General features: G+C 46.1%; 1 protein-coding gene across 1 annotated transcript; it reads left to right on the top strand.

Moving 5' to 3' along the window:
- The first annotated feature begins 469 nt into the window (after positions 1–469).
- On the top strand, positions 470–17,572 carry PDHA1 (pyruvate dehydrogenase E1 subunit alpha 1). The gene is made up of 11 exons (XM_031445782.2): positions 470–652; positions 7,339–7,398; positions 7,955–8,128; positions 8,902–9,028; positions 9,743–9,834; positions 10,665–10,757; positions 11,579–11,734; positions 11,912–11,983; positions 14,010–14,077; positions 15,312–15,420; positions 15,880–17,572. The coding sequence occupies exons 1-11, from the start codon at positions 596–598 to the stop codon at positions 16,042–16,044; spliced, it is 1,173 nt and encodes a 390-aa protein (XP_031301642.1). The 5' UTR covers positions 470–595; the 3' UTR covers positions 16,045–17,572.
- The last annotated feature ends 8,564 nt before the right edge of the window (positions 17,573–26,136 follow it).

The following is a 26,136-nucleotide window of genomic DNA, read 5'->3' as shown; positions in this document are numbered from 1 at the left end:
GCGCAGCCTTTTACAACTGTTACATGACCTCTTAAAGACAAATTAGCGGCAGAACCATTTACAGAAACCAGATGGTATCTTTTGGCCGCCAAGGCTATTTATCATCTGGTATATTAAGCGAAAGCTGCAAAGCTGCGGCACAGGCAGGACTGAGCGCTGGGTAGAATAGGTCTTGTAGGATATTGAATCCTGCATAGCTCAGCTTTGGTGCAAAATCCAAGATGGTCTGTTGCCCGCGGGGCCCCACTTTCCCACGCAGGCGCCTTCAGGTCCCCAGGTCTTGACCCGCCCACCCGGTGGCTATCTAGGGAGCCCTCAGCCGCTCCCTCTCTGGCTCCGACACCCAATGGGCTGCCGCGAGCCTCTCATGTGGGCGGGGCACGCCCTGGGGGCCGATCTGGTTGGCCCATGACTCGGCGCCGCGCATGACGTCTCTCCGTCTCCGTCGCGTCGCGCTGTCGTTCAGTCGTAGCGGCCACTCCGGGCGCCTGAAGGAGACTTGGAGACACCTGGGCCACCTTGCTTGGGTCGCTGGGAGTCGCCGCCGCCGCCGCCGCCGCCGCCGCCCGTCTTCCGTCGTAACTGCTAGCACTCCATGAGGAAGATGCTCGCCGCCGTCTCCCGCGTGTTGTCGGGCGTCGCCCAGAAGCCGGTGAGGCGGCGTGAGCTTCGCGGAGTAGGGCGCGAGCGAGGCCGAGGTGGGGCCGGAGGCCGCCAGAGGGACGGGCGGGCAGGGCAGGCCGGGCCTCGGGCACGCGGCATGCTCGGGGAGTCCATGGCCTTGGTTTTGCCACCACGTTGTGTGCTCAGCTCGCGACCCTGGGAGAAGCGGCGGCTCGGCCCACCTGGGCCGACTCGGGGAGGGGGAGCTCGGCAAGGTCCGCGTAGAGGTCAGTCGCGGCTCCAGGTGCCGGACTAGTCGGTGCGCTGCAAAAGTGCCCGTTCGTTTACTGCAGACAGAAGAGGGAGCCTTGGGCTTCCTCGAGCCTCCAGTTGGTCGTCTTTTTCCGGTCCACTCATTTTAAATCTACCGAACTTCGTTCCTCTTGACCGGGAATCCGGAGACTGAGTGGCTCCGTTTAAACACCGGCTTCACCATTTACTAGTCCTGTGACCTTGGGCAAGAGTCGCCGCTGCCCTCCCCCACCCCCCACCCCCGCCAAAACAGCCAGATGCTGAGTTTCCTCATTTATAAAATGGAAACGAGTACTTAGCCCGTGGGATTGTCTTGAGGCTGAAACGAGTGACACGTTAGCGCCTGGTAGGTGCCGTCTGCGTTAAGTATTATTTGTGTGCCCGGTTTTGTGTACATTTGTTGAACACCAGCTCTCGGCTCTCTGGAGGGTTCATTAAGGATTAGACACCCCAGAAACACGCTTCCTACCCTTTCCTCTCCCTCAACGTTGAGCTTTTCTTGGCAGACAGTTCAAGAGCAGTCAGGCAGAAGAACCCAGAGGAAAGCTCCGTCCACTTTGCATACACCCTTCTGCGGGCGCGCAAGCATACACAGAGACACACTTAGGGTAAAAGTAGCTAAAGAAAACGGCAGTGGTGCTTGGCAGAGTGGGATTAGAGGTTAGTGCTATTTCTGGCGCCAGCTTTTAGATGTGCCTAGTCTAAGTTTGGAGCATTTTGACTTATAGGCCCTGGGGCGTAGTATTACTTGGTATAACTGCAGCCAAGCCTTTGACTTGCAATTCTGGCTCTAGTAACTCTCCAAGACTTTGTGGCAACTTTGCTTAGTATGGGCAGAGATCATCAAAAGGTAGGAAATGTACACCTCTGGGAATGCCACTGACTGAAACAATTACAAAACACTATTGGATTAATCATTATTAGTATTTAAGTTGTAACTGGATCTACCTGAAGGACTAGCGCATGTCACCGTTATTTATTTCTGCATATACCCATGATATAGCCAACATTTATTGAGCTCTTAATATGTGCTAGTCACTTGGCTATTTAATCTCCATAACATTTATTTTTAGTTGACCATAAGTAATAGAAACATATTTTCAAGATTATACAGGGTCTTAGTTCTGTATTATGTTAAATTGAAAGGACTACATTAAAAAAAGAAAAACTTTGAATTGGTGATGTTCTACAGGGCAAGGAAAATTTGTGAGTTTTCAAATTACTCTTACTTCTGTGTCCCTAAGTACAGAGAGAAGCTATTACTTAAAATCAGCCTCATTCCCTCAGCTGTCCACAATACTCCTGGTTGTGTTTTTGTCTTTCAGCAATATGTTGACATGAAAGGCAAATTGCACTTCATCTTCACTTCAGTGAAACTTTGGCCTTTTCAAAAATCGTATAATACATCTCAAATCGAATAGAAAAGACATTTGGGCTACTGGATCTGTTAACTGGATAAAACAAGAATGGAATATAACTTAGTTCTTATTGAGAGAAAAGATTATTACAGTGGATTCCTGTGCAGAACATTTTTCTCTTTTAATTAATTAATTTTTTAAATGGAGATAAGAGACGTTGAACGAGTTACTGTCCGTTACTTTGAACCACCCTTCTTTTTGGCTGTTTTGCATGTGTTTCCTGCTGCCTGTATATGGGCATTAATTATACTAAGGCACAGGGAAAAATACTTTGAAGAATTTTGTATTAACCCCAGATTGTGTGTCTGTGTGCTGAAGCCCTGTTTAATAGCTCCCCCTCCATGCAGCAAAGCAAATCAGCTAATCAGTATTTCCGTAAGCCATAGTAAATCAGGAGATGTCTCCAGAGTGTTCAGTGCACTTTGAGCTCTTGGGTCCAGTGTGCTCATTCATCTGTCAGGTTTCAGGTGTGTTAACACAGGGCTACTTAGAGAGTTTAAAGTGTTTGTTTTGGAATCATCATAGACTTCTACTTTCTCTTTTTAACGTATACTTCTTAATGCTAAAAAGATGATTGTTCGCCGAAGGAAAAAGCACTTAAAACTGTCAGTCATGGGCTGGACAAGTTTCTTGTTCCACAGCATGTGAGGTCCTCAGTGATTCTGGGTTTGACACTTTGATTTGCAAAAGTGTCTTTAAAATTAAGACAGCATATCAGATGTTAGTCACATCAAGATAAATGACCAGTTTCTTATCTAAGCATGAGTGATACAAACATGTTTAAGGAATTTATCTTTTAACAAACTCACTGTATGAATCAAAGTTGGTTTACTATCTTTATTATCTTAGAGAATCTAAGTGGAAGTGTTGTAAATTGAAAGATGTGTTAACTTCTCAGGGTTTGAGAACATCAAGATTTACTTGGGGCTGGTTCCTGCGGAAGCTTTGAGACACTGGCCCACTCTTTCTTCCCTCAGCTTGCCACCCTTCAGCCAACCCACCGAAACCTTCAGGAACTAGATGCTAGCATGACAGAAAGTTGAGTCTCTAAAATGAAAGCAGAGAGTCCAGTGTAACTTAAGCTACTTAAGAAGTACCTGTGATTTCATCTTAGAATGAGGTTGAGTTTTCAAAGAGCTTATTTCACAGAAGGTTAAATTGCATTTTAAAATTTTATTCTTTGTCTTATTGTTTGTATTCCCATTATGACCCCTTTTGTGAGATTTGGTTTTTTTAATTAGTAGGTAAGATTTGGTAGAATCTGGAATTTATGAAATATTTTCGTTTCACTTGAATGATTCCCATATATTTAGGAACTTAGCTTTTATTTTTCAAAGTTTGAATACACTTGTCCATGGTCTCTCAAAGGAATCCTTTTTTTTTTTTTTTGAGGTCCCTTTTTTTAATTCTTATTTTTTATTGAAGTATAGTCGATTTACAATGTGTTTCTTGTGTTCAGCAAAGCCATTCAGTTATACATATACAAATATATATGTTTGTTCAGATTCTTTTCCATTACAGCTCATCACAAGTAATATAGTTCCCTGTGCTGTGCAGTAGGCCCTTGCTGTTTTTATCTATTTTACATATAGAAATGTGTATCTGTTAATCCCAAACTCCTAATCTATCTTTCCCTCCCTCCTCCCCAACCCCCATAACCACAGTTTCTTTTCTGGGTCCATAAATCAATTTCTGGTTTGTAAATAAAATTTGTATCTTTTTTTTCTTATGATTCCACATATAAGTGACATCATATGGTATTTGTCTTTCTCTGTCTGATTTACTTAATATGATAATTTCTAGGTCCATCCATGTTGCTGCAAATGGCATTATTTCATCCTTTTATGGCTGCATAATATTCCATAGAATATATATATATATATCATATCTTATTTATCCATTCATCTGTCGATGGACATTTAGGTTATTTCCATGTCTTGGCTATTGTAAATAGTGCTGCTGTGAACATTGGGGTGCATGTGTCTTATTCAAATTAGAGATTTCTCTGGATATATGCCCAGGAGTGGGATTGCTGGATCATATGGTAGATCTATTTTTAGTTTTTTAAGGAACCTCCATACTGTCCTCCACAGTGGCTGCACCAAACTACATTCCCACCAGCGGTGTAAGTGGGTTCCTTTTTCTCCATACCCTTTCCAGCATTTATTATTTGTAAACTTTTTAATGATGGCCATTCTGACTGGCGTGAGGTGATACCTCCTTGTAGTTTTGATATGCATTTCTCTAATAATTAGCAATGCTGAACATGTTTCATTTGCCTATTGACCACCTGGGTGTCTTCTTTGGAGAAATGTCTATTTAGGTCTTCTGCCCATTTTTTTAGTTGGGTTGCTTGTTTTGTTTTGTTTGTTTTATATTAAACTCTATGAGTTGTTTGTATATTTTGGGAATTATTCTCTTGTCAGTTGCATCGTTTGCAAATATTTTCTCCCATTCTGTACGTTGTCTTTTCATTTTGTTTATGGTATCCTTAGGTGTGCAAAAGTTCTTAAGTTTAATTAGGTCCCATTTGTTTATTTTTGCTTTTATTTCTGTTACTTTAGGAGCTGGTTTAAAAAAAAAGTATTGCTGCGATTTATGTCAGAGTGTTCTGCCTATGTTTTCCTCTAGGTGTATTATGGTATCTGTTCTTACATTTAGGTTCTAAGGTCCCTTTTATAAGGGCACTAATCCCGTTTATGAAGGTTCCACCATTATGACCTAATCACTTCCCAAAGACCTCACCTCCTAATAACATCAGATTTAGGATGCTTCAACGTGTGAATTTTAGGAGTACACAACATTAAGTCCATTGCAGTAGAATGTTTAAGCTTGTTTGGATGCAGTTATGATTTATGTGTCCAATGATGTTTCTGTATTCACAGTTGCTCCACAGATTTCTTTTTTTCTTCTTCCAGTTTTATTGAGATGTAATTAACATATAGTGTTGTACAAGTTTAAGGTGTACAGCATAATGATTTACATACATCATGAAATGATTATCATGGTTGTCATTTAGTGAACATCCATTATCTCATAAAGATACAAAGTTAAAGAAATAGGAAAAAATTTTCCTTGTGATGAGAACTCAGGATTTACTCTCTTAACTGAGTTCATATGTAACATACAGCAGCCTTATTTTTATCATGTTGTACATTACATCCCTAACACTTACCTATCTTATTACTGGAAGTTTGTTTTGACTTTTGACTGCCTTCATCCAATCCCCCTTCCCCCTACCCTAAAGGAATCCTATTTAAGAGAGCAGCCATTTATGGCTCTCCAGAGAAAATGAATGGTAATCTTTTCAACAATCTCAGCAGTTTAAAATAATGATATATTCGACTTTTGATAGGACTTTTAGCTTAACTTTAAGTTACCTTGGCTCCTTTCACTCACTATATTAGTGATTCTTACTATTTTGGGGATTTATCTTAATGAAATGGGGAGAAAGTAAGCAACTTCCTGGCAGTCGTACTCTTTGACCTCACCTTCCTGTTATTTGTTATATAGAACTGTCATTCTTCGTTGTTTCCACTATAGGATGGAGTAAGAAAAATTTTCCTTTTCTTGGTTACTGTTGCTTGGCTGGTTTGGTCTCCAATTTCCCTTCAGAAACTGCAGTTTCTGTAGCAGTATCTGGAAACTTATTTTGTAATATAGAAAACATTTCTGGCCCCACAAAATAATTTGTTAATTGTCAAAAATAACACGTCCATTTCATGATTACCAGACATAACCTTTTGTTTGTCACCTTACAACCCCTCTGCTTTACCTGTTCCCAAATTTCTCAATTTTCTTCACTGTATTAGATGTATTAATGGACTGTCTCTATTGCTAACATAACTGAAGCATTTATTTCTCCTATTTAAGGTTTTTTCTTTCAGCGATATCATTGTCTTTGTTGGCTTTATCAGATAATGGTGTATTAATGAGTGAAGAGATGAGTAGATAATAGCTTTCTGTCAGTTGGCTTGTATGCTTGGCATATCAACCTTAACCCTTCTCACCAAGGTCAAGTCCAGTGCTAGAAGTTGAATGATAATACACTGTATGAACATATCAAAGGTACTTTTTGTGGGATTTGAAGAATGTGCTTCAGGTCTCCAAGAAAAGAAGTCTTGTTGGTTTACATATCAGTGTGACGTGGCAGAATGTGGCTAAAATAGTGCCGTACTACCGACTGGTTAAATCTGGTCTAACGTGGACCTTAGCCAGCACAGAGTACTTTTGCTGTGAGCAGGTGTTCAATTGAAAGAGTGTAAAGGAAACATTTCCTTCAGCTTTCTATCCCCCTATGCAGTGACAGTCACCCGAACATGAAGAAGGGAGCACTGTTGCAGAGAACATCTCCCTTCTAAGGCTTCAGGAGGAGCCTGCCTAAGATACAGGCTGTTCAAATCCTAAAACATCCTTCAAATCCTTTGTTTTAAGTCAGGGAATGCTGAGCATCTTTTCTTTTATCCTGTACATTTCTCACTATGGTGTTTATCTTATGCTTTGAGTAGTTTAAAATATTTTTCTTAAGGTACTATTGCATAGAGAAGTTATTTGCCTGAAATAGGAATGGAATCATAGTTTTATTTGAAGAACAGTTCTGAAAGTGAAGCTTTAGTTTGCTCAGTATATCTGGTCATGATTATGAATAGCATAAATAAACAAAGCCCACAGAATAATCACTTCAGTTTGGCCATTGACTTTATTATATTTTCACTATAATTTCTTTGGAAGCAGAGTAAATAGATAGGTTTGGTTTTTTGCTCCCTTCCTTTCTCCTGTTTGCCTTCAGATGGGGGTACAACTGTGTTTCATTAGCCAAAGCAAAGATTCATTTTGGAAGACAAGATCCTAACACAGTGAACAGAATGAAAGAGAAGTCTATGAATATGTTAGTGCTTATTAAAGTTCTAGGACTGCATCCTGATAGCTGATTAATAAGAATAATGACTCAAAAATAATTGACAGTAAAGAGCACTAATATATTTGTGTATTTTGATCTTTCAAGGCAAGCAGAGTGCTGGTGGCATCCCGTAATTTTGCAAACGATGCTACATTTGAAATTAAGGTAAGAGATGTTTTCCTTTGTGTTAAAATTTTTTCCATAAGTACACTTTGATACATAGTTTTACCTTTGGGATAAAACATTCTGATATTCATGCTTTTACATCATTTTATTCCACATGTTCTAGAATCAGATTTGGAGAAGTTCAGCAAAGATTCGAATCTACTCTTCTTACTTAGCAGCTTGCTGGTGGTTGGTGAAGGGTAGTAAGCTAATAAAATTAAAGACATTTTAAAGTTTAAAATGTGATTCGGTAAAATGTTTGAATAAGAAGATTCTTAGAGTGCTTCTTTTTGAAAGTTTGTCTTTCAACCTACAACTCAGTTAACTTCTAGGAGTTTTCAGTGAAAGTCATCTTAGAAAGATTTCCTTCCTCTGAAACCCCATCCCACTGCACAGTGAACGCTGTGATTTAAGGAGTCAGAAGCAGTATGTAGCATTTCTGATGTGCTTGTCTGCTGGTTTTAAGTTAAATGTTTACAGTGGAGTTAGATCTTACAGTAGATTGGCAGTGTTTACATTGTAGTGACCGTGAGAGAATTGTCTGATTACATTTCAGAAATGCGATCTTCACCGGCTGGAAGAGGGCCCTCCTGTCACTACGGTGCTTACCAGGGAGGACGGGCTCAAATACTACCGGATGATGCAGACTGTGCGCCGAATGGAGTTAAAGGCAGATCAGCTGTATAAACAGAAAATTATTCGTGGTTTCTGTCACCTGTGTGATGGTCAGGTGAGTGGCAGTTTTGTAATAAAACTGTGTTATTTAGGAATGTAAGTATGGTGTGTATTTTTTGTTTTTTACCCTGCTTTACCTATTAGAGGGTTTGAGGCTGGTATTTTAGAACGAAAATGGGAATACTGAGACCTGCTATGAGCTTATGCTGAAGAGTTTACTTATGCATCACGTTGCTGACTTCCTTTGCTGTATGGCATTGTGATTACCTGTACTGGATATATTTTTGTGTTGTGGGTTTAGGCCAAGGTTTACAAAATCAAAAGCCTACCAGGCATTAGTTAGGTAGGATAAATGAGTGAAGGCTGCCAGCTATACGAGGAATTGAGAATGGTGACAGGGACTGGTGGTGAATGGAAGCAGGCAGCACCTGCCGGTCGCCCACTTCAGGGGAAGTCATGACCTGGTTCCAGCCAGCCGGTGCCACATGGAAATACAGGGCTAATACTTCCTATTTGTTTTTTTGAGAGAAGACAGAAGTCTCAATTTTCATGTGAAATTCCCCCAACACTTTAATGTTGACATCTGATTCAGGATTTTTTTCTCCAATCACTGTACAGGCTTAAAGGAAACACCATATCTGGGTTGCCAAATTATGGCTCTGGCTTGAGCCTTATCCTTTACTCTGTTTCTGATGAAAAAATACAGCTACTTGCTGTGGTTATTAATGAAGAGTTGTACTGGGCCAAATGTTTCATAATAGTCTAGGAAACCTTTTATCTAGAAATGTGTACTGTATTGACTTGTTGCTGCTTTTTCCTTGAATGCAGGAAGCTTGTTGTGTGGGCCTGGAGGCTGGAATAAACCCCACAGACCATCTGATCACAGCCTACCGGGCTCATGGCTTTACCTTTACTCGTGGGCTTTCTGTCCGAGAAATTCTCGCAGAACTTACAGGTTTGCTATTAATTTACAAAAAGAGGAAATTAGTGAATTGAGTTTTCAAATCTCTTACTAAGATGCTAACCACTTATAAGTTAACATTAAAACCTTTTTGAGGTTTTAGAAAAACACCAAAACCCAGAAAAATCATCTCCCTTTTGGTGCTCTGGTACCTCTGTTATGCTTTTGAGTAAACTAACCATTTTTGAGGTTATCTGAGTTCTCGGTAAAAGTTTTAAAAGGTCAGCTCTATAAAATCAGAATAGTGTTTATCATTTAAACATGCCAGCAGAAATCTAGCAGTCAAAGAAAATAAATTGAGTATAAGCATTTCATTGTGTACACGTAGAATTCTAGGAATCTTGCTAATACTCCCTTGTCACCCTTGATTCTTGAACTGTTTAGTGTACCAATATAGGAGAAATGGGAAGATGTTTGTTACTGGCAGAAAGAAAAAGTCTAGGTTACCACGTTAACATCTGAAGGAAACTAGGTGATTAGATAGTTGGAAAGGTTGGAAAGATCAAGGACATGGGACTGGTTTGACCTTTATTATAAAAGGACCAGGAGACAAGGAGGAATACATATTTGCATAGAGGGACAGGTGCTTATATAATTGAATTGGCTTCTGAGTTCTAATGGTTGAGCCTTTAAGCAAATACTTGGGGTTTTTGTTTATTTCATGTATTTGGTTTTTTACGTGTTATGTGTGTGTACTGCCATTTCTAGGACGAAGAGGAGGTTGTGCTAAAGGAAAAGGAGGATCGATGCATATGTATGCCAAGAACTTCTACGGGGGCAATGGCATTGTGGGAGCTCAGGTAGTTGAGGATGAAGATTGCATGGTTTCCTGGATTTGACCCTGGCCCACGTCTTTGCAGTATTTCATACCCAGAGGACTTCCCTCTGAAGTTTTTTAGTATTTCGAGTGGCTTGGTGTGCTTTAAATGACCCATTGCTTCACACCCTACCACTTGAAAATTTAATAAATAGATCTGAACGTGATTTAACGTTTTTCCTTTTACATATTTGTTGTGTTTTATAAGTAAGCAGGAGCCTCTAGTAATAGAGCTATACCTTCACCTTTTAACTTATATTTCAGTACACTGATTGCCTTGTCGCATCCTCTTTGCCCACTTCTCTGCCTGCTGTAGACCATGCTGGCACTGGTGCGAGGCCAGGAGAGGCTGGTCGTCAGGATTTTAGGGGCCTAGTTTGAATCTAAAACCATCTTCTGTGATTGTGTCGTCCTCCTCAATTAGTAAATAATGAACAAGTAACAGTGTAAAATCATATCTACGTTGTTTGGTTTACTTTCTAAAATACTAAGATTCTAGCATTTTATTGTTTTTATTTTTAAACCCTTGGTTTCATTTTGGGGTTTTGTTTTTGGATTAGTAGTTGAATCTTTGAATCAGAGATGTTATTGCTTAATAGTTGAAATAGAATATGATAATAATTATTCATGTTATTTCACCAATTTGGTTATAATATTGGGGGTGGGATAAACAGAGACAAGGTTGGAGTAGGGAGAGTTTCTAGGGACAGTGTCATTTCTAGCTCATAGTCTGGCCAGGGGTTAACATTGAGAGCATCAATTTCTCCCCTTGTGGATTTCTGTGGTTTATTTCTTGGTTGTTCTTAATATTAGGTGCCCTTGGGAGCTGGGATTGCTTTGGCCTGTAAGTATAATGGAAAAGATGAGGTCTGTTTGACTTTGTATGGCGATGGTGCTGCTAATCAGGTGAGTGTGTATCTCTTTGCAATAATGATTATAATGTTTTCCCCAAAGTGTTGACTATTTTTAGTGGAGTTTGTGGAGAAGTATTGTGTTACTTATTAGTTGAAGTGGACATTCATATGGCAAGCTACAACTTGGTTTTATGGCCGCAGGTTAGAGATTTACATCTTAGCATTGTTTCGCAAGCACTTTGTGTGGGTGCACTCCTGAGAAGGAGCGCTCCTTTGTTCTACTTCCATGCTTCACAAACTCTGTGGTGAAGGACCATTTTACTTTTTTGTCCATTGTAAACCAGGTCTTAAACCAGTACTGTAATGTACAGACTCATTCTCTTGGATGCCATGGCATCGTCAGACACCTGTCATGGTTTCTGAGCCATGACTCTTTCTGCTTTCGTGTGACAGTCTCAGTAATCAGCAGTCTGTAGACGACACTCTGTGAGGCCCTGCTCTGGATGCTGATTCTCAGACACTTGTTCACTCTGGTTATCCAGAGGGTCTCATAGAATTCATAATAGAGCATAAAATTAGATAGCTGTACATGTTTACATGTTGATCTTTTCCCATTGTCGTCTGTACTACCACCTTGGCCCCACAGAAACAAGTAGTAGTATTAGGTTTGTCACTTAGTTGCAGAGAGATGATGCGCTTGCTGCTTCTCCCCCTACCTCCCCCCCAACACACACACACTCTCCTTTGCCTCGGAAGTGGACTTGTAGATGAGGGGAACTTTTTCTGCCAGGTAGAGCAGCAGCTCTTGTGGATGATGAAGTCTACAGAAAAACAGCAAAATGAAACCACTTGATCTTTTATACACACTTCCAGGGTCAGATATTTGAAGCTTACAACATGGCAGCTTTGTGGAAGTTGCCTTGTATTTTCATCTGTGAGAATAACCGCTATGGGATGGGAACATCTGTGGAGAGGGCAGCAGCCAGCACTGATTACTACAAGAGAGGCGACTTCATTCCTGGGCTGAGGGTAAGGCCTCCTTTCGTGGAGTTGGGGCTACACTCTCATGGCCTAGTGTCTGTGTGCCTGCCCTTAACCTCATACAAATTGAAGAGGTCTGTTTTCTCAGTGCATGGGCAGCTCATGTAAAATGAAAATGGTTTTAGGCAGTTGCATTATGCTGTGCCCTTTCCTATTTATTAACAGGTAGATGGAATGGATATCCTGTGTGTCCGAGAGGCCACGAGGTTTGCAGCTGCCTATTGTAGATCTGGAAAGGTAAGAGTTTCCTGTAGACCTCTAGGCTAGAGATTTCTGATGACATTTATCTGTCTGAAAAGAATGCCTCCCACATGTCTGTTGTAGCTATTTAGGGGTAGCTGTTAATTGAGGTGAATAAGATGGAAGCAGAGTCCAGTTAAGTGAATTGGTTCCCTCTGTAAATAACGTGGTCCTGGTAACTCATCTTTTGGGGAATATTCCTTGTTTCCCCCATTTGGGGTAAATCTTTTCTTCCAGTGCTTAGTGTTTTGCCTGTCTTCATTGTGACAGGTTTGTTTTATTACATGCCTCTAATTCCCCTCCCCTCAATTAATCATAAGCCCCATAAGTGAATAGACTGGGGACACCCACATTGCCCAGCACAGACCTTTGTTTATGTATTAGGCATTCAGTATAAGTTTGTCTATAATGTAACCATAATATTTAATTTATAGAATAGTCTTAGTCCTGCTGTTTCAGTCCTGAGAATCATGATCATTCAGTTATATTACTGGAGGGGAGAAGGGAACAGTGAGATTGTCCTAAAAAGAGGGTTACATGCCATCCAAGCCCGTGGGAAGATGTTGTTCTCCCTAAATCAGTGTTCCACAGCCCAGAAAGCGTGCTCCCGAGGTTTACCTTTCCCTCATGTGTGTTGGGCAGTAACGCAAAGAAGATTTGACTGCAGTGATGAAAATGGGAGAGAGGACGAAGTGGGGAGGGAAATACAGAGCTGTTGAAGAGAAAATGAGAAGAGAATAAAATAGCTGATGGCAGGTTGGTGGCAGTGGACTCAGTGGTCTACATCAGGAGTCCAAGATGAGGGGGTTCAGGCTCTGGGTGATAGGTATCCTCCTCTTCTCCCCCAGTTCCTGAAAGAATAGGTGGCGTCCACCCCTACGTGGAAAGGATGAGTAGGTTATAGTGTGTATTGACGTTTCCATCCTGACCAGAGCTTGATCTTGGAATTATGGGAGCAGCTGGAAAAGTCCCTTTATCCCCATCTCCTTAGCCCAACCCATTGTGCTTCCAAATAGCTACTGGATGACAGAGCAATGACTAGCTGACAGTTAATGAGGGATTGATAGGTCAGCCAACGCACTAAGCAGTTTTTATGTATTCCTTAATCAGCGCAACTCTGAGTTAGGTTATGACCGTTTTGTAGGTGAGGAAACTGAGGTACAGAGTTAGCTACGATATATTACAGCCAGGATTGGAACCCGGGCACCTGGATTCAGAGCCCCCCTAATTTTTAAGTACTACACCAAACTGCCCAGGGACCCTAGATCTACCCCATCCCCTCAGTATTCCAAGTTGTCTCCCGGGAGGGGGCTAATGCAGCATGAGCAAGCTCCTTGGTGGTAGCCAGACTCGCAGAGGTGGGGTCAGGTATCAGGTCATAGGAGCCTCCTAACTTTGTGACACACTAGCCAGACCTGCGTGAAGCAGGATTCGTTGCCAGCCCCTACGAAACACTGCAGGAGATGGGTGTGAGGTAGAAATTTCCCCTGTGCAGCCTATTTTTATGTGTGCTGAAAAGTGCAGAAGGACAGGAGAACTGGAGGTTTGCTTTTAATCTTGTGTTATGGTGTATGTTAGTGTTTTTCACTAGCTTAAAAGGGTCAGAGAATGCTTGTAGATGATTTCACCTGTGACTAGGGGGAAAAGAGTGGTTTATGGACCCTGAAGATAAAGGCCATTCCTGCTGTCTAATAAGCCTTGATGCATTAAATTCGAGCTGTTCTTATAGAATTATATATCAAATGCAATACTGATGAAACAGACCATTGTTTATGTAATGTCATTGGGGTCTGTAGATTCAAAGTAAGCTGCAGTAGGTAGCTTTTACTAAGTTCCTGTTAAAAATAAGGATGAAACATTTGATGAATAGGTATTAGAAATGAGAAGAGTTAGGAAAGAATCAGTCGCATAAGAAGAAATTCTTAACTTAGGAGATGTAATGAGAGTATCTGTGATCCTGAAAGGGTGTGCATTGGAGGCTGTGCACAGCGTCTCTTCTCACCTCCCCTGGGTTCCGTTGTAGGGGCCCATACTGATGGAGCTGCAGACTTACCGTTACCACGGACACAGCATGAGCGATCCCGGAGTCAGGTATAGTTATGGGAAAACTGAGCATGGTGTCCAGAGTAGGGGGGCTTGAAAGGTGCTACTTGTATGAAAAAGCAAAGTGTTTCAACATTTGCTTTTGAAGCCAGACACCAGTTGGCTTCATGCATTCATTTAGGAGTTAGTCTTAGCCTGAAAGGAGTACCTCCCAGTACATTGGTTCTAGTATAGAAAACACTCTGAAAATTCCTGCAGTATAGAGTATGTACATGTTAGCATGAGCAGCAGTAAGAAAACAATACAGAGAGAAATTGTTGTCTAAAACAGGTCTGATGATAGAGTAGACGTGGGGGCATTTAGCTTTCGTAGGCATTAGCCCAAATTAGCATACTCCTCTGGCAGAGTCAGTTTGAAAATGTTCTCGCTGGTATGGAGCGAGGCCCGCTGGTACGTGGGGATATCCCCTGTGTTGAAACAGACCAGTCAGTCAAAAAAAGATAGGCTATACTAGGAAGATAGGAGTTTTGTCACTTAGTAACTCATGTTACTCAGTGGCACGTGGGGCTACTGTCCCAGAGTATGGCACAATTAAAAGAGTAGGTTTAGTCATAGTAAGCCGTAATAAGCCTTTGAGTGGAATGAAGGTCTAAGGGAAAATGTTACAAAGAGGAACTTAGATGGAAAGCAGCCCTTTGTGTATTTTCAAAAAATGGTAGAGCCTTTGTTTTTAGTGTTATTGCAGATGATATAGGACAGGGATGTACTGTTCAGTCAAGAATTGGGAAACCTGGTCCCCAGGTTGTCGCCAGCAACAGTGCTCGAAGCTCTGAAGGGAGAAAGGAAAGGCACATTTACTTCCTGCTTGGCATTCTGCTGCCTCAGAGTCTATAGCTATCACTACACAAAACCGTCTCCACTGTCCCCACCCACTGAACATGTAGGAGCCCAGAAGGGGGGGACAGTTGGGATATAAAGAGGCTGCACTACTACCTTCATACCCTACGTCTACATCAAAGAAGCAAATAAAGACTTGGCCCCTGTTGTCAGAAGACCAGAGAAGCCAGGGGAATTGCCCCTGTAGAGTTTTCCATAAAAGAGCCGCTCTTACGGAATGTAAGGCTGGCTTCTTGTATTTTGAAAGTACAGCTCTGCATTCCTCTGGTGACATCAGCATTGATACGCTCCTTCGTCTCCGAAACGTACTTCTGTATTTCACAGACTGTCTTTTCTGTTCCGGAACTGTTCTTACCTACTTGTACCTGTGTTTCCCCCCTAATAGTTATCGTACACGAGAAGAAATACAGGAAGTAAGAAGTAAGAGTGACCCTATCATGCTTCTCAAGGATAGGATGGTGAACAGCAGTCTTGCCAGTGTTGAAGAATTAAAGGTATAGTCACTTTTGATGGTTTAAAAGTCTGCCTTTGAAGGTTGGCTCTCCTTTCTGAGCAGTTTTTCTCCCCAAAAAATGCTGTCGCTCCTAGGTGAACTAGCTGATGGGGAAGTTCATAGCATTTTCATGAGCCGTTAATCAGTCATAACTGGCAAAGCCTTTAAACTCCTCCCATAGCACAGTTCTTTCTTCCTAAAAATGCACTTTGGATTTTTAGTTCACAAAGTTGCCTCGCCAGGGTGTATCTGGTTTAAATGTTGATGTCTGTATTCCGGAATACTTCTGTGTAGCTGGGTGTCATTTTTAAAATAACATCTTCAAAAGTAGCAACAGTGTATACTTCGAATACTAGTAGAAGAGTTACAGGTAAAGTACCAAAAGGTTCCAAGTAGAACTAGTTGGGTGCCTGAGCTGCTGTCTATTCGGAAATCTCCTGAACTGTAATCTGATTTTTAGGAAATTGATGTTGAAGTGAGGAAAGAAATTGAGGATGCTGCCCAGTTTGCTACAGCCGATCCTGAACCGCCTTTGGAAGAACTCGGCTATCACATCTACTGTAGTGATCCGCCTTTTGAAGTCCGGGGTGCAAACCAGTGGATCAAGTTTAAATCCATCAGTTAAATGGGGAATGGTTACTATCCATCGGTGGGCTATTTGGCAGCAACTGTAAGGAATGCTTTCTTTGTGTTCTCAAGTTTGTTATGGAGGAAAAACTCATAGGAAGAAAGTGTGTAGATTAAGATAGTCATTGCATGTGGTCTGTACAGTGTTGCATTAAAAAATGTTATTGCACACTTAAGTATTAGTATGGATATTATAAAGGTTATTTTAGATTTATATAGGTTATTTTAGATTTGTATAGGTCTGAGGTATTTTAGAGACCTATTTAAGAGTTTGTTTAACCCTCCTTCAAAGTATTTCTTTAAAGTAGTTCTATTTGATTTAGTTGTATACTATTTTAACAAATGCCTTTTTAGTTACTAAAAGGAAAACAAGTCCTTACGTGCCTGTCCACCTCTGCCATGTTTTTGTGTGAAGGGAATCGTTCGCAGTACCTTACTGTGCACAGACGCCTCTGTCCTTGTGCATTTTGGTGCTGAAGCTTGTTCACACTGAACCATCGATTCTCCTTAATAAAACACAATATTTATTCACACCAGGTAGGGGGTGGAAGGACAGTTCCATTTTTAAATAAGACTACTTCATTTCAAAGGCCAAATAAGTTAGGTTTCTCCATTTATACATTCAATATAAATACGAAGCTATTTTCTTAATAGTTTTCTATTGACATTCATATCAAACAGTAAATATAAGGCATATTCTTATCAATTTTATCTTTTTCAAATTTAAGTGCAATGCCAGTTAATAGTAATGTATGTAATGTGTATATATAGAAAACAGTGATTCCCAGCCTTTGTTATTTTAAACACCTATAGTTCCACCTTTCCAGCAAGTGTTTTTCATAGAAGTAAATTAAACATCCTTTTAAGAATTCCATAATAGTCTGGGATGTCACGAATAGGTTTTACAATCACTGTTCTCACAATGCATACAGTTCTCACCTTTAAAATATGCTGATAAATGACAGGTTAAATTTTTACCATAAGTCTTTAAAACTTCAAGTTCTTAAATTGTTCATTGAACAATGGTGTTTTACCTGTGTAAACACAGCAGAATTCGTGTGTATGTTAACAGAAGCTTTACCAACAGAGATGTCAGCTCTTTGCTCCCTCTGTCCCCTGGCTTACCGGATTAAGCCTCCTCTTGGGTGGCTGGGGCTCCCTGAGCCTGTCTTCTGTTTTGGGAGACCACAGTCTAGAGCAAAACAAATGAGAGTCTTTAGAGTCATGAGGAAAGATAACTTCAAAGCAACACCACAGAAATACTTCTTTTGGAGCTGTTATGGCCAAAGCTGTACTATATATACTTTTAGACTTGTCTAGATTTGCTGTCTAGTCTTAAGATGCAATCCGTAACTTAAAAACTAAAATTGGAATATGTTCTCTTTACATATATGAAAGTGACACTTGTGCCTTGGCAGGAGTGGGACACGGCCTTAGAGGTATGCGCAGGAGTGCTGCTGGGTCTGTGCAGAGTGCGTCATTTAAGATGACACGTGGAAGAATAAAGAAAGAAGGGTTTGAGTGTAGCACACCAGCATCTCGTGTCTTTCTTCACTCCACTCTCAGCCACGCCAGGATGGCAGTCTCCTGACTTTTTCTACTAGGCCTTTTCGCAACTTCAAGTTTGGAAAACTCCAGTGTTTGGAGCAAGGTTGGGTAGTTTTTGGGGAAGAGCGCGGGGAGGAGCGGAGGGGAGGGGAGGGGAGGAGGGAGGGAGGGAGGGAAGAGTGCAGGGAAGGAAGAAAGGAAAGAGGGAGGGAGGGAGGGAGGGAGGGAAGAGGCGAGGAAGAAAGAAGGAAAGGAAAGAGGGAGGGAGGGAGGGAGGGAGGGAGGGAGGGAGGGAAGAGGCGAGGAAGAAAGAAGGAAAGGAAAGAGGGAGGGAGGGAGGGAGGGAGGGAAGAGGCGAGGAAGAAAGAAGGAAAGGAAAGGCAGGGAGGGAGGGAGGGAAGAGGCAAGGAAGAAAGAAGGAAAGGAAAGAGGGAGGGAGGGAGGGAAGAGGCGAGGAAGAAAGAAGGAAAGGAAAGAGGGAGGGAGGGAGGGAGGGAGGGAAGAGGCGAGGAAGAAAGAAGGAAAGGAAAGAGGGAGGGAGGGAGGGAGGGAAGAGGCGAGGAAGAAAGAAGGAAAGGAAAGAGGGAGGGAGGGAGGGAGGGAGGGAAGAGGCGAGGAAGAAAGAAGGAAAGGAAAGAGGGAGGGAGGGGGGGAAGAGGCGAGGAAGAAAGAAGGAAAGGAAAGAGGGAGGGAGGGGGGGAAGAGGCGAGGAAGAAAGAAGGAAAGGAAAGAGGGAGGGAGGGAGGGGGGGAAGAGGCGAGGAAGAAAGAAGGAAAGGAAAGAGGGAGGGAGGGAGGGAGGGAAGAGGCGAGGAAGAAAGAAGGAAAGGAAAGAGGGAGGGAGGGAGGGAGGGAAGAGGCGAGGCAGGAAGAAGGAAAGGAAAGAAGGGGGGAGGGAGGGAAGAGGCGAGGCAGGAAGAAGGAAAGGAAAGGGAGGGAGGGAGGGAGGGAAGAGGCGAGGAAGAAAGAAGGAAAGGAAAGGGAGGGAGGGAGGGAGGGAAGAGGCGAGGAAGAAAGAAGGAAAGGAAAGAGGGAGGGAGGGAGGGAGGGAAGAGGCGAGGAAGAAAGAAGGAAAGGAAAGAGGGGGGGAGGGAGGGAAGAGGCGAGGCAGGAAGAAGGAAAGGAAAGAGGGGGGGAGGGAGGGAGGGAGGGAAGAGGCGAGGAAGAAAGAAGGAAAGGAAAGAGGGAGGGAGGGAGGGAAGAGGCGAGGCAGGAAGAAAGGAAAGGAAAGAGGGAGGGAGGGAGGGAAGAGGCGAGGCAGGAAGAAGGAAAGGAGGGAGGGAGGGAGGGAGGAGGCGATCGCCTGCCTCTCTGCCTCTCTGCCTCTCTGCCTCTCTGCCTCTCTGCCTCTCTGCCTCTCTGCCTCTCTGCCTCTCTGCCTCTCTGCCTCTCTGCCTCTCTGCCTCTCTGCCTCTCTGCCTCTCTGCCTCTCTGCCTCTCTGCCTCTCTGCCTCTCTGCCTCTCTGCCTCTCTGCCTCTCTGCCTCTCTGCCTCTCTGCCTCTCTGCCTCTCTGCCTCTCTGCCTCTCTGCCTCTCTGCCTCTCTGCCTCTCTGCCTCTCTGCCTCTCTGCCTCTCTGCCTCTCTGCCTCTCTGCCTCTCTGCCTCTCTGCCTCTCTGCCTCTCTGCCTCTCTGCCTCTCTGCCTCTCTGCCTCTCTGCCTCTCTGCCTCTCTGCCTCTCTGCCTCTCTGCCTCTCTGCCTCTCTGCCTCTCTGCCTCTCTGCCTCTCTGCCTCTCTGCCTCTCTGCCTCTCTGCCTCTCTGCCTCTCTGCCTCTCTGCCTCTCTGCCTCTCTGCCTCTCTGCCTCTCTGCCTCTCTGCCTCTCTGCCTCTCTGCCTCTCTGCCTCTCTGCCTCTCTGCCTCTCTGCCTCTCTGCCTCTCTGCCTCTCTGCCTCTCTGCCTCTCTGCCTCTCTGCCTCTCTGCCTCTCTGCCTCTCTGCCTCTCTGCCTCTCTGCCTCTCTGCCTCTCTGCCTCTCTGCCTCTCTGCCTCTCTGCCTCTCTGCCTCTCTGCCTCTCTGCCTCTCTGCCTCTCTGCCTCTCTGCCTCTCTGCCTCTCTGCCTCTCTGCCTCTCTGCCTCTCTGCCTCTCTGCCTCTCTGCCTCTCTGCCTCTCTGCCTCTCTGCCTCTCTGCCTCTCTGCCTCTCTGCCTCTCTGCCTCTCTGCCTCTCTGCCTCTCTGCCTCTCTGCCTCTCTGCCTCTCTGCCTCTCTGCCTCTCTGCCTCTCTGCCTCTCTGCCTCTCTGCCTCTCTGCCTCTCTGCCTCTCTGCCTCTCTGCCTCTCTGCCTCTCTGCCTCTCTGCCTCTCTGCCTCTCTGCCTCTCTGCCTCTCTGCCTCTCTGCCTCTCTGCCTCTCTGCCTCTCTGCCTCTCTGCCTCTCTGCCTCTCTGCCTCTCTGCCTCTCTGCCTCTCTGCCTCTCTGCCTCTCTGCCTCTCTGCCTCTCTGCCTCTCTGCCTCTCTGCCTCTCTGCCTCTCTGCCTCTCTGCCTCTCTGCCTCTCTGCCTCTCTGCCTCTCTGCCTCTCTGCCTCTCTGCCTCTCTGCCTCTCTGCCTCTCTGCCTCTCTGCCTCTCTGCCTCTCTGCCTCTCTGCCTCTCTGCCTCTCTGCCTCTCTGCCTCTCTGCCTCTCTGCCTCTCTGCCTCTCTGCCTCTCTGCCTCTCTGCCTCTCTGCCTCTCTGCCTCTCTGCCTCTCTGCCTCTCTGCCTCTCTGCCTCTCTGCCTCTCTGCCTCTCTGCCTCTCTGCCTCTCTGCCTCTCTGCCTCTCTGCCTCTCTGCCTCTCTGCCTCTCTGCCTCTCTGCCTCTCTGCCTCTCTGCCTCTCTGCCTCTCTGCCTCTCTGCCTCTCTGCCTCTCTGCCTCTCTGCCTCTCTGCCTCTCTGCCTCTCTGCCTCTCTGCCTCTCTGCCTCTCTGCCTCTCTGCCTCTCTGCCTCTCTGCCTCTCTGCCTCTCTGCCTCTCTGCCTCTCTGCCTCTCTGCCTCTCTGCCTCTCTGCCTCTCTGCCTCTCTGCCTCTCTGCCTCTCTGCCTCTCTGCCTCTCTGCCTCTCTGCCTCTCTGCCTCTCTGCCTCTCTGCCTCTCTGCCTCTCTGCCTCTCTGCCTCTCTGCCTCTCTGCCTCTCTGCCTCTCTGCCTCTCTGCCTCTCTGCCTCTCTGCCTCTCTGCCTCTCTGCCTCTCTGCCTCTCTGCCTCTCTGCCTCTCTGCCTCTCTGCCTCTCTGCCTCTCTGCCTCTCTGCCTCTCTGCCTCTCTGCCTCTCTGCCTCTCTGCCTCTCTGCCTCTCTGCCTCTCTGCCTCTCTGCCTCTCTGCCTCTCTGCCTCTCTGCCTCTCTGCCTCTCTGCCTCTCTGCCTCTCTGCCTCTCTGCCTCTCTGCCTCTCTGCCTCTCTGCCTCTCTGCCTCTCTGCCTCTCTGCCTCTCTGCCTCTCTGCCTCTCTGCCTCTCTGCCTCTCTGCCTCTCTGCCTCTCTGCCTCTCTGCCTCTCTGCCTCTCTGCCTCTCTGCCTCTCTGCCTCTCTGCCTCTCTGCCTCTCTGCCTCTCTGCCTCTCTGCCTCTCTGCCTCTCTGCCTCTCTGCCTCTCTGCCTCTCTGCCTCTCTGCCTCTCTGCCTCTCTGCCTCTCTGCCTCTCTGCCTCTCTGCCTCTCTGCCTCTCTGCCTCTCTGCCTCTCTGCCTCTCTGCCTCTCTGCCTCTCTGCCTCTCTGCCTCTCTGCCTCTCTGCCTCTCTGCCTCTCTGCCTCTCTGCCTCTCTGCCTCTCTGCCTCTCTGCCTCTCTGCCTCTCTGCCTCTCTGCCTCTCTGCCTCTCTGCCTCTCTGCCTCTCTGCCTCTCTGCCTCTCTGCCTCTCTGCCTCTCTGCCTCTCTGCCTCTCTGCCTCTCTGCCTCTCTGCCTCTCTGCCTCTCTGCCTCTCTGCCTCTCTGCCTCTCTGCCTCTCTGCCTCTCTGCCTCTCTGCCTCTCTGCCTCTCTGCCTCTCTGCCTCTCTGCCTCTCTGCCTCTCTGCCTCTCTGCCTCTCTGCCTCTCTGCCTCTCTGCCTCTCTGCCTCTCTGCCTCTCTGCCTCTCTGCCTCTCTGCCTCTCTGCCTCTCTGCCTCTCTGCCTCTCTGCCTCTCTGCCTCTCTGCCTCTCTGCCTCTCTGCCTCTCTGCCTCTCTGCCTCTCTGCCTCTCTGCCTCTCTGCCTCTCTGCCTCTCTGCCTCTCTGCCTCTCTGCCTCTCTGCCTCTCTGCCTCTCTGCCTCTCTGCCTCTCTGCCTCTCTGCCTCTCTGCCTCTCTGCCTCTCTGCCTCTCTGCCTCTCTGCCTCTCTGCCTCTCTGCCTCTCTGCCTCTCTGCCTCTCTGCCTCTCTGCCTCTCTGCCTCTCTGCCTCTCTGCCTCTCTGCCTCTCTGCCTCTCTGCCTCTCTGCCTCTCTGCCTCTCTGCCTCTCTGCCTCTCTGCCTCTCTGCCTCTCTGCCTCTCTGCCTCTCTGCCTCTCTGCCTCTCTGCCTCTCTGCCTCTCTGCCTCTCTGCCTCTCTGCCTCTCTGCCTCTCTGCCTCTCTGCCTCTCTGCCTCTCTGCCTCTCTGCCTCTCTGCCTCTCTGCCTCTCTGCCTCTCTGCCTCTCTGCCTCTCTGCCTCTCTGCCTCTCTGCCTCTCTGCCTCTCTGCCTCTCTGCCTCTCTGCCTCTCTGCCTCTCTGCCTCTCTGCCTCTCTGCCTCTCTGCCTCTCTGCCTCTCTGCCTCTCTGCCTCTCTGCCTCTCTGCCTCTCTGCCTCTCTGCCTCTCTGCCTCTCTGCCTCTCTGCCTCTCTGCCTCTCTGCCTCTCTGCCTCTCTGCCTCTCTGCCTCTCTGCCTCTCTGCCTCTCTGCCTCTCTGCCTCTCTGCCTCTCTGCCTCTCTGCCTCTCTGCCTCTCTGCCTCTCTGCCTCTCTGCCTCTCTGCCTCTCTGCCTCTCTGCCTCTCTGCCTCTCTGCCTCTCTGCCTCTCTGCCTCTCTGCCTCTCTGCCTCTCTGCCTCTCTGCCTCTCTGCCTCTCTGCCTCTCTGCCTCTCTGCCTCTCTGCCTCTCTGCCTCTCTGCCTCTCTGCCTCTCTGCCTCTCTGCCTCTCTGCCTCTCTGCCTCTCTGCCTCTCTGCCTCTCTGCCTCTCTGCCTCTCTGCCTCTCTGCCTCTCTGCCTCTCTGCCTCTCTGCCTCTCTGCCTCTCTGCCTCTCTGCCTCTCTGCCTCTCTGCCTCTCTGCCTCTCTGCCTCTCTGCCTCTCTGCCTCTCTGCCTCTCTGCCTCTCTGCCTCTCTGCCTCTCTGCCTCTCTGCCTCTCTGCCTCTCTGCCTCTCTGCCTCTCTGCCTCTCTGCCTCTCTGCCTCTCTGCCTCTCTGCCTCTCTGCCTCTCTGCCTCTCTGCCTCTCTGCCTCTCTGCCTCTCTGCCTCTCTGCCTCTCTGCCTCTCTGCCTCTCTGCCTCTCTGCCTCTCTGCCTCTCTGCCTCTCTGCCTCTCTGCCTCTCTGCCTCTCTGCCTCTCTGCCTCTCTGCCTCTCTGCCTGCCTCGAACCTACAACCTCCTGCTTACTAGTCCTAGCTCTCTACCCCTAACCTACAGGCTCTCGCTAGCTACCAGAGTTTCCCCCTCACTCACCTTTAACTCCTCAACTAACGAATGATGCTGAATCCCTGGTGCCTCAGGCTGGGTTGCAGCTGAGGAACCAGGGACCCAGCATCCTCCCTCAGCTGGGGGAGATAAACCTGACTTGACTCGGGGAAACTGAGGTAGCTAGCGAGAGCCTGTAGCTCAGGGGCAGAGAGCAGGGCTAGCAAGCAGGAGGTCCTGGGTTCAAGCCCCGGGGAAGGACAGAGGAGTTTTTGCTGGAAGCAGAAATCATATTCCATTTTTAGATACGTGGAGTCAGAGTGCTAACTACGTTTCTAACTTGCTATCTGTGCTTATGAAATTTCCCCAAAGGTCTCAATGAACTTATGGGCCTGATTTCCCCAACAGACTACTCTGGACTTGATGGACACTGATTCACCATTAGGATCAAAAGTTACATCTCACCCATCCTTTTGCTCAGTCACAATGATCACAGGTAGGCGGTTGGTGAATGTGTAATTCTGGCCACTGTTTGCCTTGCCATAATGCCACGTAGACCAGAACAGCCATCTGCTAGGTTTTGAGGTTGTAATTCCGCCCATGGGTGCAGAGGTATGCCCGATAGTTAAACACTTATTTTACCTCTTCCGCCTTGAGTTTAAGGGTTATCACTCATCATAAAGTTATTTCAAGTCTTTAAAAAAAACCCACTTCATTTCAGGGACATCCTTCACACAGACCACTTATCCATGTAACTTAAATGTGGTTCAACGACATCCATTAATTTGGAAGTGTGGCTCTCACTCTGACATGAGTTCATTGCACTGAGCCATGTAGATGAATGATAAAAATCAGGCCCAGCAGACGCTAGTCATTCTTGCTAAACTCAAATCCAGTTTTTTGGTTTGTATGTTTACTAGTTTGGCAGACTTTTGATCCTACTTAAGTTGGGCATGTAATAACACATCCACGATAAGTGGAACTGTTCCAGTGTGGACTCATGAACCTGCCTTTCGAAACGCCTGATTTGTTCCAGCATACCTTTCCCACTACACTTGTCCGCAGACGATGCCCTCCACCAGGACCACGCCACCTTGCAAACACACCCTGTACTTCACATATAGAGGGAAAGGCTCCCTGATGGCTTTTAAGGTTTCATCTTTCCGTTTAGCAAAGGTACAACATTTAGACTGTGAGCACACTTTTTGATCATCGAGATTAGACACAGGAGACAATAAACTAACAATGCAGGTTTCTATACCCTGCTAAACTATCGCTCAAGAATGAGGACACAGACAATCTGGGAAAACTGTGATGGAAGATAACGTCTACAGTATCTCATCATCACCGCCTGAAAACAAAATGACTAGGAGAACAGAACCAAAACCCACAAACAAGAGCTACCAAAAAAGAAAAACAAAACACTAGGTGGTAAGCCATCTTGAGCCCTAGCATAGTGACGGTACAGAAAACCAAGGCCAAAGTGGCAGACAGAGCAGACTTGTGGCTTTCAAAGGAATATGCTTTAGATGATCAACTGATTATGCAGCAGGACCAATGGAAGCCAGCGGGCAAAAGTGGCTCAAGGAAAACAACTCTCAGTATAGAACTCTACACTCAGGAAAGTTTATTTTACTTATTCACATACATTTTTGTTGAAGTACAGTTTACAGTGTTGTCCAATTTCTGGTGTACAGCATGAGGGGCGGGGGGCAGCGGCTTCCCCATGTCTAGACCGGAGGTCTTCTGCTTTCAAAGTCTCTAGCATGCCGTGATGGTCTGTGATGGCTTTCTCCCCTCCCCCACCCCCTTCACAGTCTGTAAGGGAAACTCATTTTTCACTCATCTGTCTCTACATTTAAAGCACACCTCTTATAGATAGTATATCGCTAGGTCTTATTTTTCCTTATACATTCTGGTAGTCATCGACTTTTATTGGCGTGTACAGTCTTTCAGGGGTATGGAGGCGGCGGCCCCAGAACTGAAACTCTTACAGGCACTCAAGTCTCAGTTCAATGGATGCGACTCGGCTCCATAAATGGATCAATCCATTCATCTTTGCCTCCTTTTACTCTGCCGCCTTTCTTTTCCTGATCTCTTTACTCCCAAGGTAAAGGCTACTTAATACCCAGCCCAAGTTCCACTTCCTCCATTGAGCCATTCACTCAGGGCTCAGGGGGTCATTCATTCACGGAGCACTGAGTGATTAGGGGCCTCCCATGCGGTACTCACTCCAGGTAGTAGTAAGTGCTCTGATGAACTAAAACGGGGATGTGAGCGCGAGCAAGGCTACGGGCAGCAAGGCATGGAAGCAACGACAGTACAGACCGAATGACCAGGAAGGCCTGCGGTTTGCAACTAGGCATCAGAGACAGCGCTGACCCCGACCTCTAGCCCAGTGTGGCATCTGGACTAGCTGGTTACCAAAGTGATTTCCTCCTATTCTTGAGCACAGATGCAGCGGGACTACATTTCCCAGCCCCGCTCGCAGCTGGGCGTGGCCAGGTCTTGCGGTCTAACAGTAGCATGTGAACTTCCAGCACAGCCCATAAAAATCTCCCACCCGTTCTTCACATTCTTGAGACCTGAGAAGTCATAGACCAAAGATGGTAGAGTCACCGGATAAAAAGAACCTGGATTCCTGAACTCCGGCTAGGAGACGAGCCACCCACCAATGAAGAAAAACCCATTTTGGACATTATTATGCAAGTGAAGAAAAAACCTGACTTGCATTAAGCCACTGTGACACTGGGGGTTGTCAGGACAGCTCACATTGCACTGACTGGCTGAAGTCGCTGTGTCATTGCCGTGGCTACTCCTTTGGCCCTTCCTCAGCCTAGGACACGGCCTCACCACGCGCCCGTTTAGCTTTGCACTTCCAGGTTTCCTTTCCTTCCTATAGGTCCCACCCCATCAACTGGGATGGCAGCAGGGCAGAGGCTTGTCCTTCTAAGGTGAGCGCTTTGACGTGCTAGCTGCCCTCACTGCTGTAGCGTGGCAACGGA

The sequence above is a fragment of the Camelus dromedarius genome, chromosome X, assembly GCF_036321535.1.
Source record: "Camelus dromedarius isolate mCamDro1 chromosome X, mCamDro1.pat, whole genome shotgun sequence".
NCBI classification, from domain to species: Eukaryota; Metazoa; Chordata; class Mammalia; order Artiodactyla; family Camelidae; genus Camelus; species Camelus dromedarius.
The sequence above is the reverse complement of the archived record's forward strand: the minus strand, read 5'-3'. Positions and strand labels throughout refer to the sequence as shown.

What these genes read in the sequence shown, in the direction of transcription:
- PDHA1 (XM_031445782.2), top strand. Translation starts at nt 596, where the DNA reads ATGAGGAAGATGCTCGCCGCCGTCTCCCGCGTGTTGTCGGGCGTCGCC. An exon ending in CGGGCGTCGCCCAGAAGCCG is followed by an intron (nt 653 to 7,338) that starts GTGAGGCGGCGT and finishes TGATCTTTCAAG; the next exon opens with GCAAGCAGAGTGCTGGTGGC. An exon ending in GTCACCTGTGTGATGGTCAG is followed by an intron (nt 8,129 to 8,901) that starts GTGAGTGGCAGT and finishes CCTTGAATGCAG; the next exon opens with GAAGCTTGTTGTGTGGGCCT.